The following is a 22,711-nucleotide window of genomic DNA, read 5'->3' on the forward strand; positions in this document are numbered from 1 at the left end:
CTGGGTCAGGTCCAGGGTCAGGTCCGGGGTCAGGTCCGGGGTCAGGTCCGGGGTCAGGTCTGAGGTCAGGTCCTGGGTTAGGTCCTGGGTCAGGTCCGGGGTCAGGTCCTGGGTTAGGTCCGGGGTCAGGTTCGGGCCAGGTCCTGGGTCAGGTCCGGGGTTAGGTCCTGGGTTAGGTCTGGGGTCAGGTCCTGGGTTAGGTCCGGGGTCAGGTTCGGGCCAGGTCCTGGGTTAGGTCCAGGGTCAGGTTCGGGCCAGGTCCTGGGTCAGGTCCTGGGTTAGGTCCGGGGTCAGGTCCGGGATCAGGTCCAAGGTCTGTCTGTACATGAGGTCTCTGTGAACATGAACATGAGCCACTTTCTCTTTTCACTAAAAACGAAAGAGGTGTTTGTTCGGATTCTGTGATTGAGACACATCCTGACATCGTTGTGTCACGTCCTGTAAGCGTTTTAACGCACGGAGGATTTCGGCCACAAAAATAGCAGCTCGACTGCGAAGCTCAGTAGACCAACCCGAGTTCCCGACCAATCAGGGTCGAGCTCTCGGCAGGCGTGAAGACGTTTAAACAGGGCTGCGATTTTTCTCAGATGTTCACAAGAGACATGGAGCAGCTCGTTCGGCGCTCTCCAGGAGCAGGGAGTCCACAGGACACACACACACACATACACACACTGCTTCTGATTATTATTAGAAAAACTGAACTTTTTTTTTTTTCCATTTTCACTTTTTTGTCTCATTATTGAATAATTTGAGAAAAGAAAGAGATGAGAGATGAGGGAACAGGATTGACGGTACCTTACGGAGACATGGTTGGTCCTTGGTGTGTATTGTGTATGAGACTTAATTTGTCTGTGTGTGTGTGTGTGGACAAGCACTTGAGGCAAAATAAAAAGGACAGCTTTTTATTTATCTTGTAGATAATTACATTAATTTTGAGGCTGGTTCTCGATTTCAGATATACACAGTGTAAATACGGCTTTGTACATTCACTCACACACTCGCGCGCTCACACACAGAGGGACATTTACGATACAGTTTGACAGCATTGTAGGCTGCATGTTAACTGGACATTCAGAGAGCAGATACACTCGTGAGATTCGGAACCTCTGGGACTTTTTCGGGGATTGCTGGATGAATCGGATTCGTCCGTCTCGACTCGGTAGGCGACAAACAAACCATTTTTATAAAATGGCGTCATGCATAGGTTTAGCTTCACCGTAAACTTGAACGTCTTACAAGAAACATATTTAAGGTTTGAATGTTCGATCGATCTTATTCAAATCTAAATAAAATGTAAAGAACTAGTACGAAGAAAGCTCGATGGGAGGTGTGGTGTGGAATCAGGTCCGAGAACATGTAATTAATGGGATAGTTCGGGTTTTTTAAAATCAAAATTAAGGTGCTTATATGTACATTACACTAGGTCTTTAAAAAAAAAAAAAACTATTATTTTTTGTTTTTTTTCCCCGATGTTCGTCGTATCCAATTCCTCCCCGTCACTAGGGGGCTCCACTTTAAGACTGCTACTACTACCACTCATTCAGCAGGGCTGTAGATTATCATGTGTTTCCTCCGAACCACGTGACTCCAGCTGACAGCATCTTTCTGAACTGTTTGCTTACGCACCCCAACACTCGGAGGACAGCGCTATCCGCTCCTTCTGCTTGCGTGAGCTCGCAGATGCCCCTGATTGGCTGTAGAGCCGTGATTATTGTGGGAGCACAAAGTTCCTCTCATACCTCCGCTCTGAGAGAGCTCGGCCAATCAGCTCTGTCTAGATCTCTGGCTGCGAGAGGTTACAGCATCACCGACTGTTGAGTTTCTCAGCAGTAACACCAGGACAATGTACGTGATTAGGGGTCAAATCCAACACAGCTCTTTTCTTTCCGTGGAACTTGCCGTATTGCTAACCAGGACTAGCCATACGAAGAAAGAAAAGAGTTAAATTTGTATGAAATACTGCTTTTAAACTACTTTTACTACTGCATAACTTTTAAAGATACCAGCTTGATTTAGTACGTTTGGAATTTGGAATGCATTTTTGCATGGAACGAGGGTTGTAGAATTCGTCTTCTATTGCGTACACTCAACTCAAGTTCCAGGTGACAAAGTTCCTGGTCCGTGTAACGTATTGTAATGTACTTACAGTGTATTCGCCTCAATTATGACTTAAAAAAAAACAATAAATCCCTTTAAAACATATAACTTCCCTAGTTGTTTTTGTCTGACCTAACAAAAAAGTTATGAAAGCAAAAAACTATCAGTACATCGTAGAGCAGAAATGTTACCATGATGCACCATAGTTACACTCATGTACGTACACAAACGTTACTGGAATGTTCTGGGAATGTTTCCGGAATTAACGAACTTGTGAGGTCCATAAGTATTTGACAGGGTTTAAAACAAATAACCGTGTAGGAATTACATGCATTTATTACCCAGTCCGCCCCCTATTGTCACAGGCTCAAAGGTAACAACTAACGCGGGAAAAACTAGCATAATTATAAACATTAGGATTATTTTATATCATTTGCTACTTGTTTGTTTGTCTTTCTGCCCTTTGTTATGTCTGCAGTAAGTTGCGTTAGGTTGAGCTCAGGTAACAGACTCTATGAGGTGGGGTGTCTTTTTTAACACCACTCCATTTCTTCGCGTTAAGAAGCTCTTGGGATGCTTTCACTGTTACGTTTTGGACGTTTTCATTCTCGATATATACTGTGACGTACTGTTCTATCAGTTTTCACAGTGTTTCACAGAATCTGAGCAGAAATTAGAGTTTTATACACTTCACACGTCTATCAGCACTCACATCATCAATAAACATCAGTGACCAGGTTCCATTAGCAGCCATATACACCCATGTCCTGACACGTTTAATGCTGATGTGGTGTGCTTTAGAACATGAGCCCTTCCTTTTCTTCTCCATATTCTTCTGTTTCCATAATTTTCTTTAAAAACTTTTAAGCAGGCTTTTAAACAAGGTCCATCCTATTCTTGTCGTTCATTCATGAAGACGTCTCTTGATTGTAGACTTTGACACTGATTCGCCCCCCTCCCCCGCCTTTAGTGTTTTTGACTTGGATCGATGTTATGAAATGTTTTTTCTTCATCAAGGAAAGAATTCTACGATCATCCACTGTAGTTCTCTCTTCTGGTTTTCAAGGCCTTTTGCTGTCGACCGAGCTCGCCATTGCATTTCTTCTTTTTAAGAATGTACCGAATTGTCGATTAGGCTGCCTCATAAAGTTTCTGCTTTCTCGCTGATTTTGGTCTGTTTGGTTTATCCAGCCTTATTATGACTTCCTTCAGTTCAGCATCGACACATCTTTGGACCGTATATCGTTCAGATCGTCATAGTTCCCATGAACTGCTACCAAATGCAAATCCAACACTTTTCAAATCTTTTATCATCTTTATCTGTCATTAAATAAGTAAGAAACAGATCACACCTGGCCATCAAGCATCTTCTCAGTCAGTTGTACAATTACTTTTGAGCTTGCGAAAATAATTTTAAAAAAATTGTTATTAATACAATATTTTTAATTTAGGCTGAAAGTCCACACGTCAATCACATCTTCGTTTTAAAAACGTTTTGGTGATGCAAAGAGTCAAAACTACGCAAAAAAAAAAAAAAACAACAGTCTCGCTGTTCCGATACTTATGGACCTAAGCGTAAAAATAAAAATGCTACAGCAATGTATAGTGTTTGTTAAATAAGATTGTCTTAAGTAAGTATTATCGAGACAGCCCCACTCATAGAGAAATCCAGATCATTCCAGAGGTTTCATTCTCACACACACACACACACACACACACACACACACACACACTTCTATCACAGTTGTACTTCACTGTGGCACGTTTGGCCGTACACACACACACTCGGCAGCTTATATCGTTTTGGCTTCAGCAAAAAAATAATTTCCACTTTTGTCTCCATTTCATCACGGACAGCACACATTCGAGTTCGTCCTTTTGGACAGGTTGGACGTTCACATATGAGTTTAAGTGCCTCAGATAGGAGGGAGAGCTCCACCTTGGACTGGAAGGCCATGGCGACGGAACAGAAGGTAAACACAGAAACAAAACAAACATACGTAATCCAGAGTATTGTAAAAAAACAAAAACAACATAAAAGTACCCGGATTTACATATATAATTTTAAATATATATATATATTTATCTATATAGATTTAATATATAGCCCGTTAGCCAGGTGTATATATACACTTTATCATATATAAATGACTATATAAATGAATTTACTGTTTATGGCATAGAAAAAGAATGACACCAAAAATAACTGATAAAAACATCCAGACAAAAGCAAAAAAAATAAAAATAAGTCGCCATCTGCCTGTCGTTTCCATATTCCTCTGTTTCCTCGTCCGTGTCAGCCGGCGGCTTGGTGTCGGGCACCGCAGCAGTGACACGCGACGGCACAGCGATGGCAGGCACGCAGCGGTGCGTAGCAGCACATGCAGGGTGCGATGAGCGACAGGCCGAGCAGCGCAAGCCAGCGCAGGACGAGTCGCCCGTCACTGGGGTCGCACGAGCACGGCTCGGTGTACTCGCCCTCGGCGTCAGCCATGCAGTGGTACAACAGGCTGTCGGCACACCACATGAAGCTCACGCGCCGTATGAGCACCACCACAGGGTCGGGCGCTTCTTGGCACTGCCCGCGCCGGTTTTGTGCCGGGCTGAACACGTCCTGGCAGTACACGCAGCGTACGCGCTCATCGTCCGCGCGCCACGGGGTCCGCGGCTGACACGCCACCACGCCGCCACTGATGCCCGATTTACTGTCGTCTCCAGAGAGCCGGTGCGGGTACGAGTACGTGTAGTCGTGTTTGGGCGCTTCATTCTTGGTGAAGGAGACGTAAGAGTCCGTAGGTTCCGGGTGCAGGAGTTTGTGGGCGGCCGTGGTGGCGTGACGGTAGTCCTCGTAGCCCGTTAGCCAGACGCGCTCACGTGGATTTATGCGCACAAGCTCTTCCTCTTCCTCGAGGAAGTTCACAGGAACGTGGGGGAACATCGGCACCGCCTGGAGTCAAACAAGAGCAAGAAACAGATCACGATATACATATTGCATTAGCTAGAGCAAATAGAGTCAAGAAAAACAATATTCTTTTATATATTATATTATTATATACTGATCTTGGATTCCAATGATTACTGAAAACAAAAAGCACAGAGAAGTAAATGTTATAGGAACTGGAGATACAGATAGATTTCAGTATCATGAAGTACCTGGTCCAGGAAGTAATGGTCGGAGTGCCTGTGCTGGTTGTAGAGATGTCCCAGAATGCACTGGTGGTGATGTGATTCACAGAAGCTGATCGGTGCAAGCGTCTGCAGTGATGAGTCCCTCTTCTGCGACGAGTTAGACGAGCTGTCTGTGGCAGTCTGGTGAGAGGAATAAAGTCAGAACAACCAGGCCAGAATAAAGGAGATGTAAAAATGAAGTGGGGATGTTTTTTTTTTATTTAAGATAGGACTGCTCATCTGTTTCTCTGTTTAAGAAGAAAGTAAGTGGAGTAAGTTATTGGAGAATGTTCACTAGGAGACAGGTCCTTTCTTCCATTAGGCATGAACGAATAAACAAAATTGATCTGCATTCGCAGACTTTATTAAAACTGTAAGACCTGTTCTTGATCAGAAACAGCAGATAAGAACAGGTTTGGCTAAGTGGATAAAATTAATGACAATTGTAGCCTCTTTGAATGACTAATTGCGACGGCTAATAATAACCAAAGGAAGTTTTAGAAGTTCTTGGGGTGTATAAAAGAAGGAAGATAAGGAAGGAAAAAATGACTCCACACACTTGCCTCATTGCTTTCTCTCCCCTTATCTCTCGTTTTCTTTCTATTTGTCTGTTTCTCTTTTTCTGTTTTTTCTTTTTTAGTGAAAAAGGTCATGTGGTCTGATGAGTCCAGATTGAGTCTATTCCAGAGTAATGGGCGTGTCAGGGTAAGAAGGGAAGCTCATGAAGCATCATGCATAGTGTCCACTGTACAAGCCTCTGGAGACAGTTATGATCTGGGGTTGCTCCAGTTACTCAGGTCTAGACTCTAAACGTTATGGGGCAATAAAATGAAGTCAGCTGTTGACCTGAATGTACTGAATGACCAGATTATCACATCTATGGAGTTTTTCCTCCCTGATGGTACAGGCATAGTCCCGGACTGTCGAAGAGTGTTTCTGGGAGCACAAGGAATCATCTTCATACATGACTTGGACACCAATGAATGAAACCTTAGAGTGTGTGACTATTTTGGCCAGGTAGTGTGTATATACACTTTTTCACTAAAGATTCTTTCAGGTTTGCATTTTGTGTAGTTTTGTGTTCGTTGTTGCACCACTGTCCTGAAGAAACCTCTCTCGATGTTTCACATGTGAGGCACACACTCCGCTCTGATTGGCCCCTTTACAGCAGGACAAGGCTCGTTATTTGTAAACTCAATCCCCATGAGATCACAGCAATCCCATCCTTTAATCTGTCCTCATGGACATGGAATGCGCATTTGGAAAAGGACACGAGGCCCGCAGCGCTCATCCAAGTTCAGCTCGGAGGTTATCCGCAGTGTTAAGACCAGTATGAGAAAAACACAAGCACTATAAACAAACGCACATATACTGTACAACATGACACGATAAGATGTAGATATCGGATGACATCATTTTGTACCCAGTGACATGAGGCCATAAGGTTGCTCCCTTTCCAGGACGTAACATAAACCAGTGCTGAGAAGAGTCAACTGCTGTAGCAACAGAACGAAGAGAGAAAAGGTTTTTCCCTGCACTGACAGGTACATAGGCCACGCCTCCTTCATCAGCAATGCCACGCTGAGGGACCACACCACCTTCATGACAACCTAAGGCCGATTTATGCTTCTGCGTCAAGTCTACACTGTACAGTACTGTAGGTCTCGCGTAACCACGTATCCTATGCAGGACACCAGACAAACAGAAACCTTCATGAGCCTTTGTCTCCAAAATATTTAGAAGCCAAAACCGAGTCCGACTAGGATGCATTTACCTGAGAACTTTCACTGGCCCACTCTGTATCGATGCCATCTGTTGTACAAGATGAACAGTTTGGACAGGAATGGAGTGAGAAAAAGTCCTTGGCTAACTTTAGCTAACTTTGGCTTGCTAGCCAACTAATCCAGTTGGATTACGTCACGAGCGTTAGTCATCACGGCCTGAGGTGAGTTTCAGAAGGTAATATATGTTATTATATGTTAAATAAATACATTCGATAGTGATCAGAAATGTAGTAGGGTGGCATGGTGGTGGCTTAGTGGTTAGCACTGTCGCCTTGCACCTCTAGGGTCTGGGTTCGATTCACGCCTCGGGGTCTGCCTGTGGGGAGTTTACCAGTTCTCTCCGTGCTTGATGAGTTTCCTTCAGGTACTTCGGTTTCCTCTCACAGTCCAGAGAACCCCGCCTCGTGCCCTATGTCTCACGGGATAGGCTCATGTGATGGTACAGCAGGGTTGTGTTCAATGACAAGAGCACTCGTGAAACGTCCATGATTTCGACGTCCACGTCGATTTTATTGGGGCGGAAAAACGCCGCTGGATATTTGCAATTGTTTGTAGTACAACAAAAAAAACTTACCTGAGGTCACGCCTCCTTCACTGAGACTAACAGACAGAGGCCACACCTCCTTCACTGAAAATGATGGATCTCATAGAGGCCTTCTCGGAGACCAGAAAAATGACACACCTCCTTTACTGGGACTGAAAGATGGCACAGGCCACGCCTCCTTTAGGGGGACAAAACGATCTCACGTAGGCCACGCCTCCTTCAGGGAGACGAAACGATCTTACAGAGGCCACGCCTCCTTCAGGAAGACGAAACGATCTCACGTAGGCCACGCCTCCTTCAGGGAGACGAAACGATCTCACAGAGGCCACGCCTCCTTCAGGGAGACGAAACGATCTCACGTAGGCCACGCCTCCTTCAGGGAGACGAAACGATCTCACAGAGGCCACGCCTCCTTCAGGGAGACGAAACGATCTCACGTAGGCCACGCCTTCTTCAGGGAGACGAAACGATCTCACAGAGGCCACGCCTTCTTCAGGGAGACGAAACGATCTCACAGAGGCCACGCCTCCTTCACTGAGACTGACAGATGACACGAAGGCCACGCCTCCCTCACTGAGACTGAAAGATCTCACAGCGGTCATGTTTCTGAGGTAAAATTTCTACACAAAAACTATAAATAAATTTTAAGGCAGTCCATGATCTTGACCTTTGACCTCTTTTGTGCTCGAGTGAGGAAATGTATACGATGATCCCCACTATCAGCCATGGCCTTCGCCCTATTGGAGTCAGAGCTATCCTCTTCCTGCAGCACTTCCTGTCCTGTGAAGGCTATTCCAAGTCATTGCTGTTGTGTGTGTGTGTGTGTGTGTGTGTGTGTGTGTGTGTGTTTGAGCCAATATATGAATCAAGAGTCAAGCTGGGGGAACTGTCCTGCCAGTAATAACAACAAGCCCGCCAGTGTGTGTGTGTGTGTGTGTGTGTGAAACAAGTTAGAGTAAAGTTAAAGAAAGTGCACCAGAATGCCCTGACTGGGTGATTTCACAGATCACCCGACGATGGTTTAAACACACAACCACACACACAGCTAGAATGCTAGGACGCAGCTCACACACAGGAAGTTGTATTTGATACGACACATTCACAGGAAAGTGAAATGTTTTCCTTTGAATGTGTGGCTACAACCTCTTCATTTCTTCACTACATTGTGTGCGTGTGTGTGTGTGTGTGCGCATACTAGCTTTCACAGTTCGTCTGCGAATCACAGGTTTACAGTATATTAATAGGCTCATTGTAACGTGGTGTTGTTTCTATAGTAACGGCTCGCTCACAGGGACGTATTCAAAGGATGCACCAAGTTATTTAAACCTAATAACACATTAATTAATAACCTGTTATTTAGGAAATAAACACATAATTGTTAATGTGGCAAATTTTCCACGGCTTTGTAACGGTCCGAGTTAAAGCTGGTATGTGTGTGTGTGTGTGTCTTAGCTCCCCTGCCTTCAGGCATACGGGGTGTTTTTGTTGTCTTGAATTAGGAGCAGAAGGGGAAAAAGGTTAGAGGCCACTTCCTGAAACCATCCCCCTCACACACACACACACACACACACACAAATCTCTGTTTAAAACCAAGCAACCCCAACCACATAATCATACGTGATACGTGTATTTATGTTACTGAAAAACTTTATAGGGAAGGTAAGGCAGTGAGAGAGAGAGAAAGATCCACACCGTAAAGACATCGTCGTCTCCCAGTTCCGTCTCATTCTGTAGCGTAGACGAAGACGTGGTGGACCCTGCAAAACACAACAAACAACTCCCTGAATATACATTATACACACGTTTCTATGTTATGGTTTTTATAGTAACGGCTCATCGACAGGTTTGCACAGTGGACCTGCTGGACTTGCACTTCGCATTTAACCGGAGTCGTTTAAATCCGATTCCGGTCAATGAATATGATCCAGATATGATCAACCGGTCCATCTTCATTAACAATGTAATTGGGGTCAATGTGACGAGACGATGAACAAAAGTTTGAGTAAAGATTTTAAGAGTTTAAATGCCTTTCACAAGACCCTAAACATTCCAACATGTACATTTTATGAAGTTGTTGCTGTTGTTGTTGTGTAATATCTGTCTGGCTAACGTCCTCACCATCCGTCAGGTCCTCGATGGCCTTCCTGACGCCACGGTCGAAGGCACGGGCGTCCGCCGGACTCTGGAACGTCAGGCCGCACTTCTTGTTGTCCACCCGCCAGTGATGGAACGTTGGAGTGGCTTTAGTGTAGATCAGGTCCTTCTTCAGGAAGCACTTGAGGATCACCTGCATACAGAACATCAGCACTCTGTATCACTGAGTCTGTACCTTTGTCAACACCTGACAACGGATTATCACCAGATATGTCTGGGTTGGGTGAGTCCCTGCAACATAATCTAATCAAGTGTAGGTTGGGTTAATACCAGGAAGAGAGGCTTTGATACCTGGCACAGATATACAGTATGCTGCATGTGGGAGAAAACCAGAGGACACAGAGGAAACCACCAAGGTGGAAATCAGACCCTGATCATAGAGGTGCACGGCCACAGTGCTAACATTTAGCATTTTCTTAAAGACGTGCATCTTTAGTTACATTTTGTTGTAAAGGCAACACTAATGGGACAAGCATTAAACTAGACTGCACCCAAAGAGAGCAAAGAATTGCATTTTTAGAAATGGGAAATAAAAAAATGTCTGGCATAAGCCTTTACTTATACAAAGATACTTCTAAAATATGGACAACCATATTCATAGACACACCTGCTTGTCCCGGAGTCTCTCTCCATAGATAAGAAACCCGTTGCGGCCCAGGAGATCCAGATCGCCTGGAGCCACCTTACACACGCCCACCCGGCTGAGCCCGCCTCCTTCCTGAGCCAGCCAACCACCACTCGAGTCGTCTCTCGTCATCACCACCGCCTTCACGCGCACCAGGTAGTCGTCACTGTGGAGACAGGTGAAAAGAAAACAATTAAGTGTCACACGAGGAGGGCAAATCTTTCATTACTCAGGAATATTCGGTGCAGAACCTGAGATCCGAGCAAGGTGTCAGATTTACCTACACACCTCAAACTGAGAACTATGCAAAGCAGTGATGCGGAGAATCAGATTAAAGTTGTTTGTGTTAAACTCTGGGAACGACAGCTAATCACGGCCACAGGGGATGTTAGGAAAGCTCTCACCTCCCTCAACAAGATCTGTTTAGGACCTGCTGGTTTAATACACATGCTCGTGTTAATTATTGAATTAAATTAAAGTGTTTCGGGCCCCTTATCCCCATACCAAAACTTCTTGGACAATGCTATGGTTGCAGTTTGTGGCGACAGTTTGGGAGAGGCCCGCTCTATTCCAACATGACTGTGCCCCAGTGCAAAAAGCAAGGACTATAAAAACGTGGTTTGATGCTTTCCAGTTCGGTGTGGAAAAACTTGACTGGCCCAAATACAGAGCCCTGATCTCAACCCTATTAAGCACCTTGGGGATGGACAGGAACGGAGATTGCGAGCCAGGCCTTCTCAACCAGCATCAGTGTCTGACCTCATAAATGTTCTCCAGAATGATTGGGCACGAAATACTCCAAAATCTTTTCTGCTGCAAAACAGGGACCAAATCCATACTGAAGTACCGTGTATGGATTTGGAGGCAATGTCATTGCAGGTTCAGCCAAATACTTTTGTCCATGAAGTGTATATATTATTCAGGTGTTTATAATCAATTTGGTGTATATTAGTGATAGGAATCAGAACCCGTTCCATAATCAATCATCGGTTTGACTGAATCAGTTAATGATTGATTAATAGTCGCTTTGACCGCATAGTACAATACATCTTGAATTTGTTGTGTTTCCTGAAAATCAATCCCACCACCATTCACTATTACTATACCCGGAGTACATTACACACCAGTACATCATCTAGGATTACTCGCGAAAGCATTCATTATGAAGTACAAACGTTACAAAGACGACATAGCTGTCAAAGCAGAAATACACCATCATTGGAAGCCAACTGTTTACCATTGGTCATATACTCCCTGCGTTTACTTGTATCATTCAGAAGCTGCCTTTCTTTCCAGGAAAATTGTATAACAGGTCTGCTTGAGAGGAGGCACGTTGGTATAGTGGTTAAAAGTAGAACTATTTTCACCAAAGAGGTTCCAGAGCTAGTTTAGAGCTGGTGCCCAATTACGAACCACTTCTTTGCTTTTTCCGATAGCCAAAGCACTGGCCCTCAGACAGAGAAATCGGTTACATGGTGGCACACTTTGCTGGGCCGGAACAAAGAACATTACATCAGGGGGACGACCACTTTTTAAAAAATGCACCCGATATATTAATATATTAATCAATATAAATCAATATAAACTTTTCTTAATTGTGATTTCCAGCATGTAAGGTACACAATATGTTTCACAGTCTGTGATGCAAAAAAAGGCCTCGTCAAGTCACATAGAGGAAGAGACTCGTTATGCAAATGGCACCGGTTCTTGGCAGGGAGTGTGGGAACCGCTTTAATTGAAGGCCCAATTTTCATGCCTGTGTTTGAGGCTACGGATCAAAGAGAGACGCAGAGAATGGAAATGGTGTTAACGGTTCATTCAACCGACGCTCTCTGAACCAGACAATTCGTTACCATTGTGTTTTCCACAAATTTATAAAGGTGTAAAAAAGAAATTTTGGTTTATCAACACTATTATATCTGATAAGAGTCAGCTCTAGGTCTTTTTTTGAGAGGTTGCCATGACTATAACTTCCTGTTGTCTCTTGTTCGGCTCCCGATGCCACACAGACAGGAACACAACACCACACTGCATCAGCGGGACAGAAAAACAGCCTATAGACATAATACATTAGTGTGTGTACAGTATATATATATATATATATATATATTTACAGCTTCAGTGTGTGTGTGTATGCGCGCTCTTGTGCAAGCTGGGTGACATACATATGTATGACTAAATCAATAACAGATCAACATTTACAATACACATGAAAAAATAACGATCACTTGGGGTTAAAGAACTTTATCACAGAGCCCATTCTGGGACAGCCATACCAAAGGTGAGCTTCTCAGCATTGCTAGATTCTTGCGGTTTAAACATTATTTATTTATCCATTTCTTCTTTCTAGATTATTCATGTTCAAGTTTGTATGCAAACGTGAAATATCATCCTCATTTTAATGAAGAAAAACCCTGCATCTCCATGCTACCTGGTAGAGTCGCATTTCCATCTAAAATTTGAATGAACATGGATCAAATCAAGGAAAGGCTAAAAGTTCATAAATATGTACAACAAACAAGCTCTTTAGAGAATTTCGAATGGCATAGAAACCTAATCGCCAGCTAGAAGCAGGCTTTACATTATTTTCTTTTATAAATTGAAGCAGTACAAAATTAGGGTACTATAACACTATACTGTATAAACCCTAAATAATCCTTCTGGAATTGCTCAGCTTTTCCCATCTGCTATTCAATATGAATCTCTCCTGACCAAAATGCTTATAATAATTATTAGGATTTCACTGTTAATGTGATTTCTTCAAGGGTATACCAGTACTGTAGTCCTTCCTGTAGAACGCCTGCCCCCCTGTTAATAGAACAGGATACAGGAAGTGGGCTGAGCAGTAGAACATGCTGAGTGTGGGAGTTTTTGTGAAGATCCACTTCACATATCTTGCTAGGACAATCACAAATGATGATTAGACCTTTCAGCTAGCAAATTATTTAATGCTTAACTGCTTGGCCATAAAGCTCACAATACTGCACATGGGGCATTTAGGGCTGAACACACACTCAGCTGGTGAAATCATCTCCAACGGTTAGTAGTTTCCAAAGCCAACAACAAAATCAATTCCACAACATAATCCAAAGTTGAATCTCTGCTGTGTTATCTTTTATTGTACCACAGCGGTGTCACATTTTGATGTTCAATGTAATCTAATCAATAATTGGGGCCCAAGCACTATGACATCAGCCCTATGTCATCATAGTGTGGCCCTCTTGTTCTTCTATGTTTTTTTTTTTTTAGCATCCAGGGCTTTTTGGGGGTCTTATTATGCTCAAAACATCATAAAAATTGGCAGATAGGTTAAAATCTGCTGCCATTAGCCTGAGAGTTTGGGCCTTGGGTTGTGGCCCCGATTTTGCTGCATAGCTCATACACACTTGCACGTATGCATACGAAACCTGGTACACATTTAGAGCTCATTGAGCTGAACAACTTTCACCTTGCATATTATGGGCTCAACTCAACAAGAAGTAAGTTATTTTGGTTCGTTTGCAAACCGATGGATTTTGATGTACTCCTCATAGGTGATTTATACCACCAAACCGGGCCTATGTGATATCAAGACATCGAGGAGGCAAAATTGTGGAGGAAATTGTGATATCTCAAACAGGTCAGCCAAAAAGTGGTTAATAACTTTGGGTGACATTATATTAAGTAATTTAAAACACGGCATTACGGACATGATCGATGTGTGTTTTCTGTAAGGAGATCCTTATTGTGGAAGGAGTCTCCAGTTTCAGTGACTTAGAGTTTTAGAATATTTTAATGTTCGTGCTTTCTCTATAGTTTTTATTGTCTCATAAACTTAAGAAGTAATAGTAACCCTGCTTTATGGAGACACATTTTTCTATAATAGCAGGACTCAGTTTTACATTTCTACATTTCTATATAATATTTATCAGTAATGTACATATGCAGGACTTACAGTACAAGATGAGCCAATCTAATATAATATAGCATAATGTACATTATAATTATATAATATATACTATCAATGTTACACGTTTACAGTTTTGGAAAGAGTGGTTATCAAAAGCTTATTAACAAGCAGTATAACACTTCCTAGGTGAGGAGCAAGCAGCTAAGACCATAGCATTTATCAACTACTACTTGCTAGCAATAAATGAAGAGAAAAAGAGATGGGGTATGCCTTTATTTCTGACTGTGTAGATCCTAATTGGCACTCTTTTACCTTGTAATGATTGTTAGCTGAGTTTGAATTGTCTTTGTGAGTGACTCAGCACTTTTCCTGACATGGTAACTAGTTGAGATTAGCTAGCAGGGTCAAGTGTAGCTTGTAGGAACAGATTAGTTTTTTCCTGATTAAACAGATAGGAAATAAGCTAACTAGGTTTTAATGCTTGCTAGCTCTGTTAGCAATACAACATTAGATCTATGCAGGAGATTCTAGTTAAGAACAGGTAGCAGGATTGTAGTAGAATTTTGCTAATTAGCAAAATAAAAACAGCAAAGGCTAATTTTCATCTAATATTTGGTACATTTTAGCATGGGCCGATAATAATACTATTGATAGTGTCATTATTATCGATTAATTACATTTTAATTAATTCACTTAGTCTTACAGTGCTCGGCTATTAATAACAGAATGCTTATGACCATATCTCCAAGTTTTATTTCGCCGATAGCAAAGACCGTCAACTAGCAGACCCGACGGGCCCAAAATAAAACAACCAAATGAGCAAACATTGGTCATATTTTTTTTTCCCCATTGATAGTGTTCATTATTTATAGACATAAAGTTCATGAGTATTTTAGCTTCAGATACTGTTAGCTAATGATACTGAATTCATAAAACTAGCATAATGCATAAGATGTAGTTTGATGTGATGCTATCTAAGACGTTTTTGCAGCCTGCAAAGAAACGAATGTTGCTTAGCTAAGTGAAATTAATATGCAATGAGGATATTATCCATGCCATAAGCATGATAGGAAGTTATGTCTTAGAGGTATCTAGGTATGTTGGTCTGTATTTTGCCCCACCGCAGACTGCCACTAAAGCTGTGCGATTCAATCAAATCAGTTTTCAATTCTAAATCTATTTACTTTTTTAAATATTATTCAGGTATACATATCATCATTAAGAGATCTAAAATTGACAGATTTTTTTTTTTAAATATAGAAAAGCTTCTGCACAAAATTAAAACTGATCTCATCTTGTGCAAATACTCCTGTTTTGAGAAAGTACCAAGTATCTTCTTCTTTTGAATTTATGGGCGGTTGGTACAATATCGCCACCTATTGACTGGAGTGTAAAGAAGAATATTGGCAAGAAAAAATATGATCACTTCCCGCAATTCTTAATATACAATCAACAACACAAGCTACACATCATTTCAGTGCTTATTAGATCATATATTCGTAGTTTTTAATGCTCCAAAACTGATTGAATACCTGCTTAAGACAAATCAGTAACATAAATATTATGAATAAATATTAGTGCTTTTGAATTGAATTGAAAATCTCAAAGCCCAAAAACCTAATCAGATCAACAGTCTGATCTATGATTCACACTAATTGGCCACCCCACTGTAAAAGGTCTGGCTTTCCTTGGGAAAGCCATATTTCTAAAAGCACATTAAATTATCATATACTATTACTGGGCATCCTGGGATTTCCTGAGCTCACTGGATATTGTCTGCTATGGTTTTGAATGTGGTTACAAAAACTTTTTTGAAACATTAATCTCATGATACGTATCATTAAATACTGCAATATTGTAACTCAGTCTTTTTCCATCTGTGGATAAAAACCAAAGAATTTCTCGGACCATTAGTATTTATTATTGTACATTGCCTAAGATTCCATCCTGCCTTGTGTGTGTGTGTGTGTGTGTGTTTGCTCAGCACGGGTGTAAGTGGGTCATAAATTAGAATAATAAAAGATAACAATTCCCACAACGCCCGAGTCACACACACGTTCTGTCCACAAGCCCTCAGCAAGAGCGAGATAAAGAGCAGCGATAAGCAATGAAAAGAGTTTTAGCTGATAGGCCGTGTTGGACCCGCGGGAGCCGAAAGCTATCGGTCTTGTGTGCTAATCAATAGTGTGTGCTTTACTGTAGTGTGTTTAAGCAAAGAGTGTGCCAAAGAAGTGCTGTTGGATTCTCGGATGCTGATTTATTTTCTACGCCAACAGCCCTTCCTGTTGTAAATTAAGCACAGGTGTATATTAATGCGCTCACATGAATATGGTGTTGCTTATTAAACAGATTAAAAAGCATGTTATTTGACAAAGAAAAAAAAAGATCTGTAAGTAAATGTTTATATAATGTATGTGGAATGAGTCTCCAGTTTCAGAGCTTTGTCTTTGGCTTGTGTGTAAACTACCATTTATAGCAGGCTGTAACGGAAGTGACACAGGAAAGAACATGATTTGCATCACAACGGGCTTTTTTTTCTTGTCCTACATTTTTTTGCCATTCACATGCAGAATAACAGAGCTGATTACAGGAGTTAATGTTAAGCTCTGGAAGTGCTCGCTTAGCCAAAAGGAAGGTGTTTAAATCCATGCTAATGCTATTAGCCAGGGACTTTGATCCAATTTTCCATGCGATATAAACAACCGATGACCTTATTGAATACTGTGTAGAAAGCATATAGATTTTGACAGCAATAAGTCTGACATCCAGGAACGTTAAACACCAAATACCGTTCAATTTCCTTGACACATCATGGACATGGTAAAAAAAATGTCTTAAAGTGGTTATTTTCATATTGCTAAGACCTGTCGTAAGTCGTGTTTTCCCTTGCAAAGGCTTCTACAGTGATCATCTTTGTGTAGGAAGACAGTTCAACCAATGTGGTGGTACAAACAATCAGTCTACCTGAAGATGCAAAAAAACATGCGAGAGAGGTGTGATTTCCTCAAACGGTAAATATCATGCTTTGATCAAAGTTGATGCATAGCTACGTGCCACAGACAAAGTGACATAAGGTAAGTCTAAACAGTTCAGTTTGTTACCAGATGTCCCTGATACTCCTCCTCTACACGCCTCTGCTACACTCAGAACGAAATGTGACTGAGACAGATTTTCCTAGGGGTGGCCAGGGTGTGACCGAAACTCAATTTGGGGTGAAGAAACAGAAAGTAGGTTCAGTTTTCTTTATCTGTAAGGTAAAGAGTTGTGGGCCAAATAATCACTTATTTGGGTCACTTGTTATTAAAGATGGGAAAAAATCAATTCAGCTATGTATTGTGATTCATGTAGTGCCACACTGACTCCAAAATCACTCTTTTAAAATTATTCTTAAAATTAATATTCTCTTAATTCTGTTCTCTTAATTCTCCTAAAATTCTCTTAAAAATTCTTTTTTTCATTAAAATGAATCAGTAAATATAAACTTTAATAAACCTTCAATTCTAGAAAATAAATATTTAAAGTAAAAAACTTTTGAGTTTCAATACCAAAAATATACAACAAAATAGCAGCAATCAAGGTAAAACAAAAAGTAATATGTTTTCACACCACAAAACTCAACCAGGATTACACTAAAAACAATTAGGAAATGAACTTTCTGGCACTGGTTCATGTCTTAACAATTAATTAGCTCAATGTTTCACACAGGAAAAAGTGCAACCCGAAAAGTGCTTCCGCGTGGGGTGGCCGGATTTTAATCAAGGGTGGCCTGATCCACCCCTGTCCACTCATCTTGCTCCACTATTGCATGAGAAGGGTTTGATCGCCATGCTAGCTAATTTAGCGTAGTCTGATACTGTAGCTGAGATACTTTAGTAACCAATTATGACAAGGTCTGCATGAGATAAAAGATACCTTTATCTCTGAGAACATAAATAAAGCATAAATTCCATACAATTACATCACTTATTTTTCTTGGGCATTGCCCCACAAACCTTACACACTGATGACCTCAGTTCTGACCTTCTGAGAGGTATTCTCTCAATGAGCATGGACTGATCAGGGAAATCCATTATAAGACATTAATAAGACATTTTCTCTATTAAAGTTGATTCAGAGCTGGTCGTCTACAAGAAGTGCCTAATAGGTTCCTTTCGTTTTTTAAATGATTTCCTTCTGAAACAGGAAGTCAGAGGGATAGCCTGTTAAGTTGTGTAACAGATTAGCATTCAATGTATGCCACAAACCCCACTAAATCTAAAACAAACCTAGCAAACAAGATATTAAAGAGTGAATGTTTATTATTTAATCTATGGAGGATTTCTCACTGTTGCCTTCCACAAGAATATTCAAGATATGTTTAAAGGTTTCCATATATAATTGCTCCTAAAGTCATCACATGTTCATCACCAGGAGACATATCATGTATTGAGATGTATTAAGCACAGGATGATCTTCTTTAAAATGTTTGCATCATTCAAATTGGCTAAGAGTCTCATCACCGTACTGTGATTGAAATCTTCTGTAAACGCCAATCGCCTTTACGTCCTCAGTCACAAGAAATCTCATCATAAATCCCAGTTTGGCTCGAACGCCCCTCATATAGGTTGTCAACTTAGAAGAATAAGAGGTGTAGTAGCATTTTAGCTGTGTTGCTTTTTAACATTAGAAGGTAGATAGTAGTTTAACAGTGACAGTAAAACCAAGACCACCCAGGCTAGCTAATGGATTGTCCTACCAATGCTAGTTAGGTAACCTGCATGAATATTCATTCAGAAAATTAGTGTGGATCTAATAGGTACATTTGATGGGTACATACACACTAGAGAGCAGACATTGCTCGTTCTTTTAACCTGAATCATTTAACCACTGGCACAATTCTAAAGGCCAATGACAAGATCATGGAACATGTTGGTTTTATACTTTGTATAGACAATTGTTTTAATATCCTAGTACCTAGACAATGTTTCTTGGACTTATGAACAAACTGGACTTACGAACGATCTCTCGGAACAGAACTCTTTCATACTCTCACATATGTTTGCATTCGAGGTACTAAAGTGTTGCAGTTCCTCTATAATCCTACAGGTGGTGCTTTGACAAGCATGTGGTGCTTTGACAAGCAGTATCGCACCCTGTGTAGTAGAAGTAAATTATTGCAAAGTTTGTTTAGAATTGTAACATGATTTTAAAAAATAATTATAATATTGAATATAAAAAAAATTATAGAATTGTGATACGGAATCGCAATACAAATCGAATCGGCATCCGGCTATCGTGATATCATATCGTGAGGTCGCTGGAGATTCACTCACTCATTTATCCTGTGTACAGGGTCGCAGGGGCCTGAAGCGAGGCAGAGTACACCGTGGACAGAGTTCCAATCCCTTACAGGGCACACACACACATACACTACAGGGCTATTTCGGAACGCCGAGTAGCCTAATCTGCTTGTCTGTGGACTGTGGGAGGAAACCAGAGTACATGGAGGAAACCAACCAAACATGAAGAGAGCATGAAAACTACATCGATCCCTCGACCCCACAGTGCAAGTCACTAAGCCACCAGCGCCTTGTCCGTGGTGATTCCCATCCCTGATAGATCATTTAATTAAATAAAGAGAAGAAAAAAAACAAGAGCCACTACATGTCTTATCCAGATATAATATTGTAATATAATATAATAATAATAAATCTCAGAGAATTCCGTGCAACGTTTCTACTGAATCATATGAAACACTGTTAATCATCGCTGTGGCGTTTTTGATCAGGGGTTTCGGTATGAGAATCTGCACAGCACGGATGTGACAGGAACAGCTTGTGCTGATCTCACACTTCCGGTGATCTGTAAGGTGATATAATGTAACCATGCGGTTTGACATGATGTGGTGTTGTGATGCAGGTTAGAGGTCGGGTTGAGCTGAGCTCCGCCTGTGACGTCGGGAGGGTTTCATTTATTTATTTATTTCATTTTTTTTATGAATGAAGCGTGGTATGCAAATAAGCGCAATTGACGAAAAAGGAGGAGGGGGGGCAGAACATGGCGGATTTAGTTCCCACCAGAGAGAGAGAGATACAGAAATGCGCCAAAGCACCTCGGGTTTAACCCCACGTGGGGGGTTATAAGGTCTCCCCGGCATGCGTAACGTCGACGGAACATCACCGGGGAACCGTTTCCGCTCCAGCCACCCTTCCACCCCTCTCTCTCTCCCTCTCTCTCTCAGTCTGAGATAACTGTGTGATCCTCGTGCGTGCGTGTGCGTGAGTGTCCAGGCACAAACGCGTGCGTGCGTGCGTGCGCGCTTCAGAGATTCGACGCGCAATAAATAAATATATCACTCAATCCCAGCAGTGAGAAAAAATAAACGCACCCCAGGAGCCAGGAGAAGGAGGAGTAGTTAGTAGTGGGGGTAAAGGAAGGGGGCGGCGGAATGGGGTTTTGAGGAGGAGGAGGAGGAGAAGGGGAGGAAGGTTTTTTTTTTGTTTTTTTTTTACTTACTCGTCTGGCTGCGATTCCTCGGTCATTGTATCCCCCTCGTTTCACCTACAGTAATAATAATAATCATCATCATGATAATGGTAATAACATCCCCGAGCGCGCGCGCACCAGCGTCCAGTAGGCTCCATTTTGTCTCACACCGATCCCGGTCTCCCTTTTTTTTCCCCTTTTCTTTTCTTTAAGCTGTATAAATTACAGCAGCAATCGTCTCCTTTCTTTCTTTATGTTTGTTTTGGTTTTTTTTTTTTTTTTTCGTCTTGCAGACTTTAACCAGCGCGCGACAGTGTAGAATCCGACCCGATGGTCTCGTGGACGCAGGAGGTTTCGGTCTGCGGTGAGCGCGCGCGCGGCGGCGGAGGCGACAACGCGGCGGTGGCGGCTGCAGTCGCGAGTTGCTCTCGGTGAGGACGGCCCCGCGCGAGCCCCATCGCCGCTCCGCGCTCACTCCATGTTGGATCTGTGTATAGAGTCGGCGAGTGAGAGAGAGAGAGAGAGAGGGAGGGAGGGAGGGGGGGTAGTGGTGTTGAGGTGAGTAAGAGGGGGGTGCGGAAGTAATGACGTCAGAACCGATAGACCGACCGTTTCGGACGAAAGGGCTCCTACCGCGCTTGTTCTTTGTATGGATACATTACGAGTCACTTCAATCAACCGATTCCTTTGAACACTCTCACTTTAACCGCGTGCTGATTCGACCGATTTCCCCCTGCTGTATCTTTCTTCTATCTATCTATAGAAATAAAAGAAAGGTTTGGTGTGTACTTTGGTCGGAACTCGCTCTTTACATGATATACATTTTATGAACCGAAATCTGTCTGTCTGTCTGTCTGCCTGTCTGAGACAGGGGTAGCTCAGTGGTTAAGGCATTGGACTACGGTTCGGAAGATCACAGGTTCGAATCCCACAACCACCAAGTTGCCACTGTTGGGCCCTTGAGCAAGGCCCTTAAACCTCAACTGCTCAGATGTATAATGAGATAAAAATGTAAGTCGCTCTGGATAAGAGCGTCTGCCAAATGCCTAAATGTAAATGTCTGTCTGTCTGTTTGTCTGTCTGTCGAGACAGATTTTGTCACAGCATCGTGCAAAACTGTCTGACAGTTTATGAAACTTTTGAAGTTAAACCTGAATGAAATGAAATAAAAATGTTGAGTAGAAGTGAAGTTATGAGTAGTTTTCTGCCAGATTATAAACTGCAGGTTCTGACAGCGTACTGCGCATGCGTCAAACTGTGGCCGAGTCTTAAATCGACTTTTGTACAGAATTTAACAAAACTTCTGCAGCGCTTACTGTAGACATCTGCCTGAAGTTTAACCTGCAGCAGAAGTGAATTCAAAATTGTTCAATGTTATGAACAATTATGTGTTGGATTTAATAATCTACTGTAAAATAAGCTACCAATTTGCTACTTGCTCAATGTAAACCAACACCTGCATTAATAGATATTAATTAGAAAAGCTAAACTGAATATTTTTACTAGGATTAGTAAAAAAAAATTCACAGCTGAAATAACAGCGCTGAAGTGGCATGAGTGAATTTCGAACACGCTGGAGTCGTTTTAAACACACAACATAACGTTACCTTTATCCGATTTACTTTTTGATTTCTCATCTGTGATTCACTCGCCTCGTACCGAACAGGGAGTGTATTTGGCTGATGATGAAAGAAGTACAACTTAGCATAACCAAGTCGTAAAATACTCAACCTTTACAGAATGTGATTTTTCTGTATTAATAAGTTAGACAGAGAGTTCTGCTGAACTAATAATATCTCTGATTACATATAACTGATTAGCTTACTTTTAGCTTTAACTTTTTAAAAACATTTTATGTGAATGTAACTCACAGTGGGTAGCACGGTGGCATAGTGCTTAGTACTGCAGCCTTGCCAGGGACCCTCAAGGGTTTGATACCTGCCTGTGTGTGGGATTTGCATGTTCTCACCCATGCTTGTTGGGTT

General features: G+C 41.9%; 1 protein-coding gene across 1 annotated transcript; it reads right to left on the reverse strand.

Annotated features, from left to right (window-relative positions):
• Positions 1-886: 886 nt before the first annotated feature.
• On the reverse strand, positions 887-21,392 carry spred2a (sprouty related EVH1 domain containing 2a). Its single transcript, XM_053477073.1, has 6 exons — positions 20,757-21,392; positions 10,355-10,538; positions 9,712-9,880; positions 9,286-9,350; positions 5,251-5,406; positions 887-5,044 (listed from the first exon to the last, which is right to left on the reverse strand). The coding sequence occupies exons 1-6, from the start codon at positions 20,780-20,782 to the stop codon at positions 4,394-4,396; spliced, it is 1,251 nt and encodes a 416-aa protein (XP_053333048.1). The 5' UTR covers positions 20,783-21,392; the 3' UTR covers positions 887-4,393.
• Between the last annotated feature and the right edge of the window lie 1,319 nt (positions 21,393-22,711).

Source organism: Clarias gariepinus, chromosome 18, assembly GCF_024256425.1.
Source record: "Clarias gariepinus isolate MV-2021 ecotype Netherlands chromosome 18, CGAR_prim_01v2, whole genome shotgun sequence".
Classification (NCBI taxonomy): domain Eukaryota; kingdom Metazoa; phylum Chordata; class Actinopteri; order Siluriformes; family Clariidae; genus Clarias; species Clarias gariepinus.

Bases quoted from the DNA above. Each gene is read 5' to 3' on its own strand.
- spred2a (XM_053477073.1), bottom strand. From the start codon at position 20,782: ATGACCGAGGAATCGCAGCCAGACGA. The intron at 9,881-10,354 runs GTGTGTCTATGA...TTCTGTATGCAG, and splicing joins AGAGACTCCGGGACAAGCAG to GTGATCCTCAAGTGCTTCCT. The intron at 9,351-9,711 runs GTGAGGACGTTA...TGTGTTTTGCAG, and splicing joins CATCGAGGACCTGACGGATG to GGTCCACCACGTCTTCGTCT.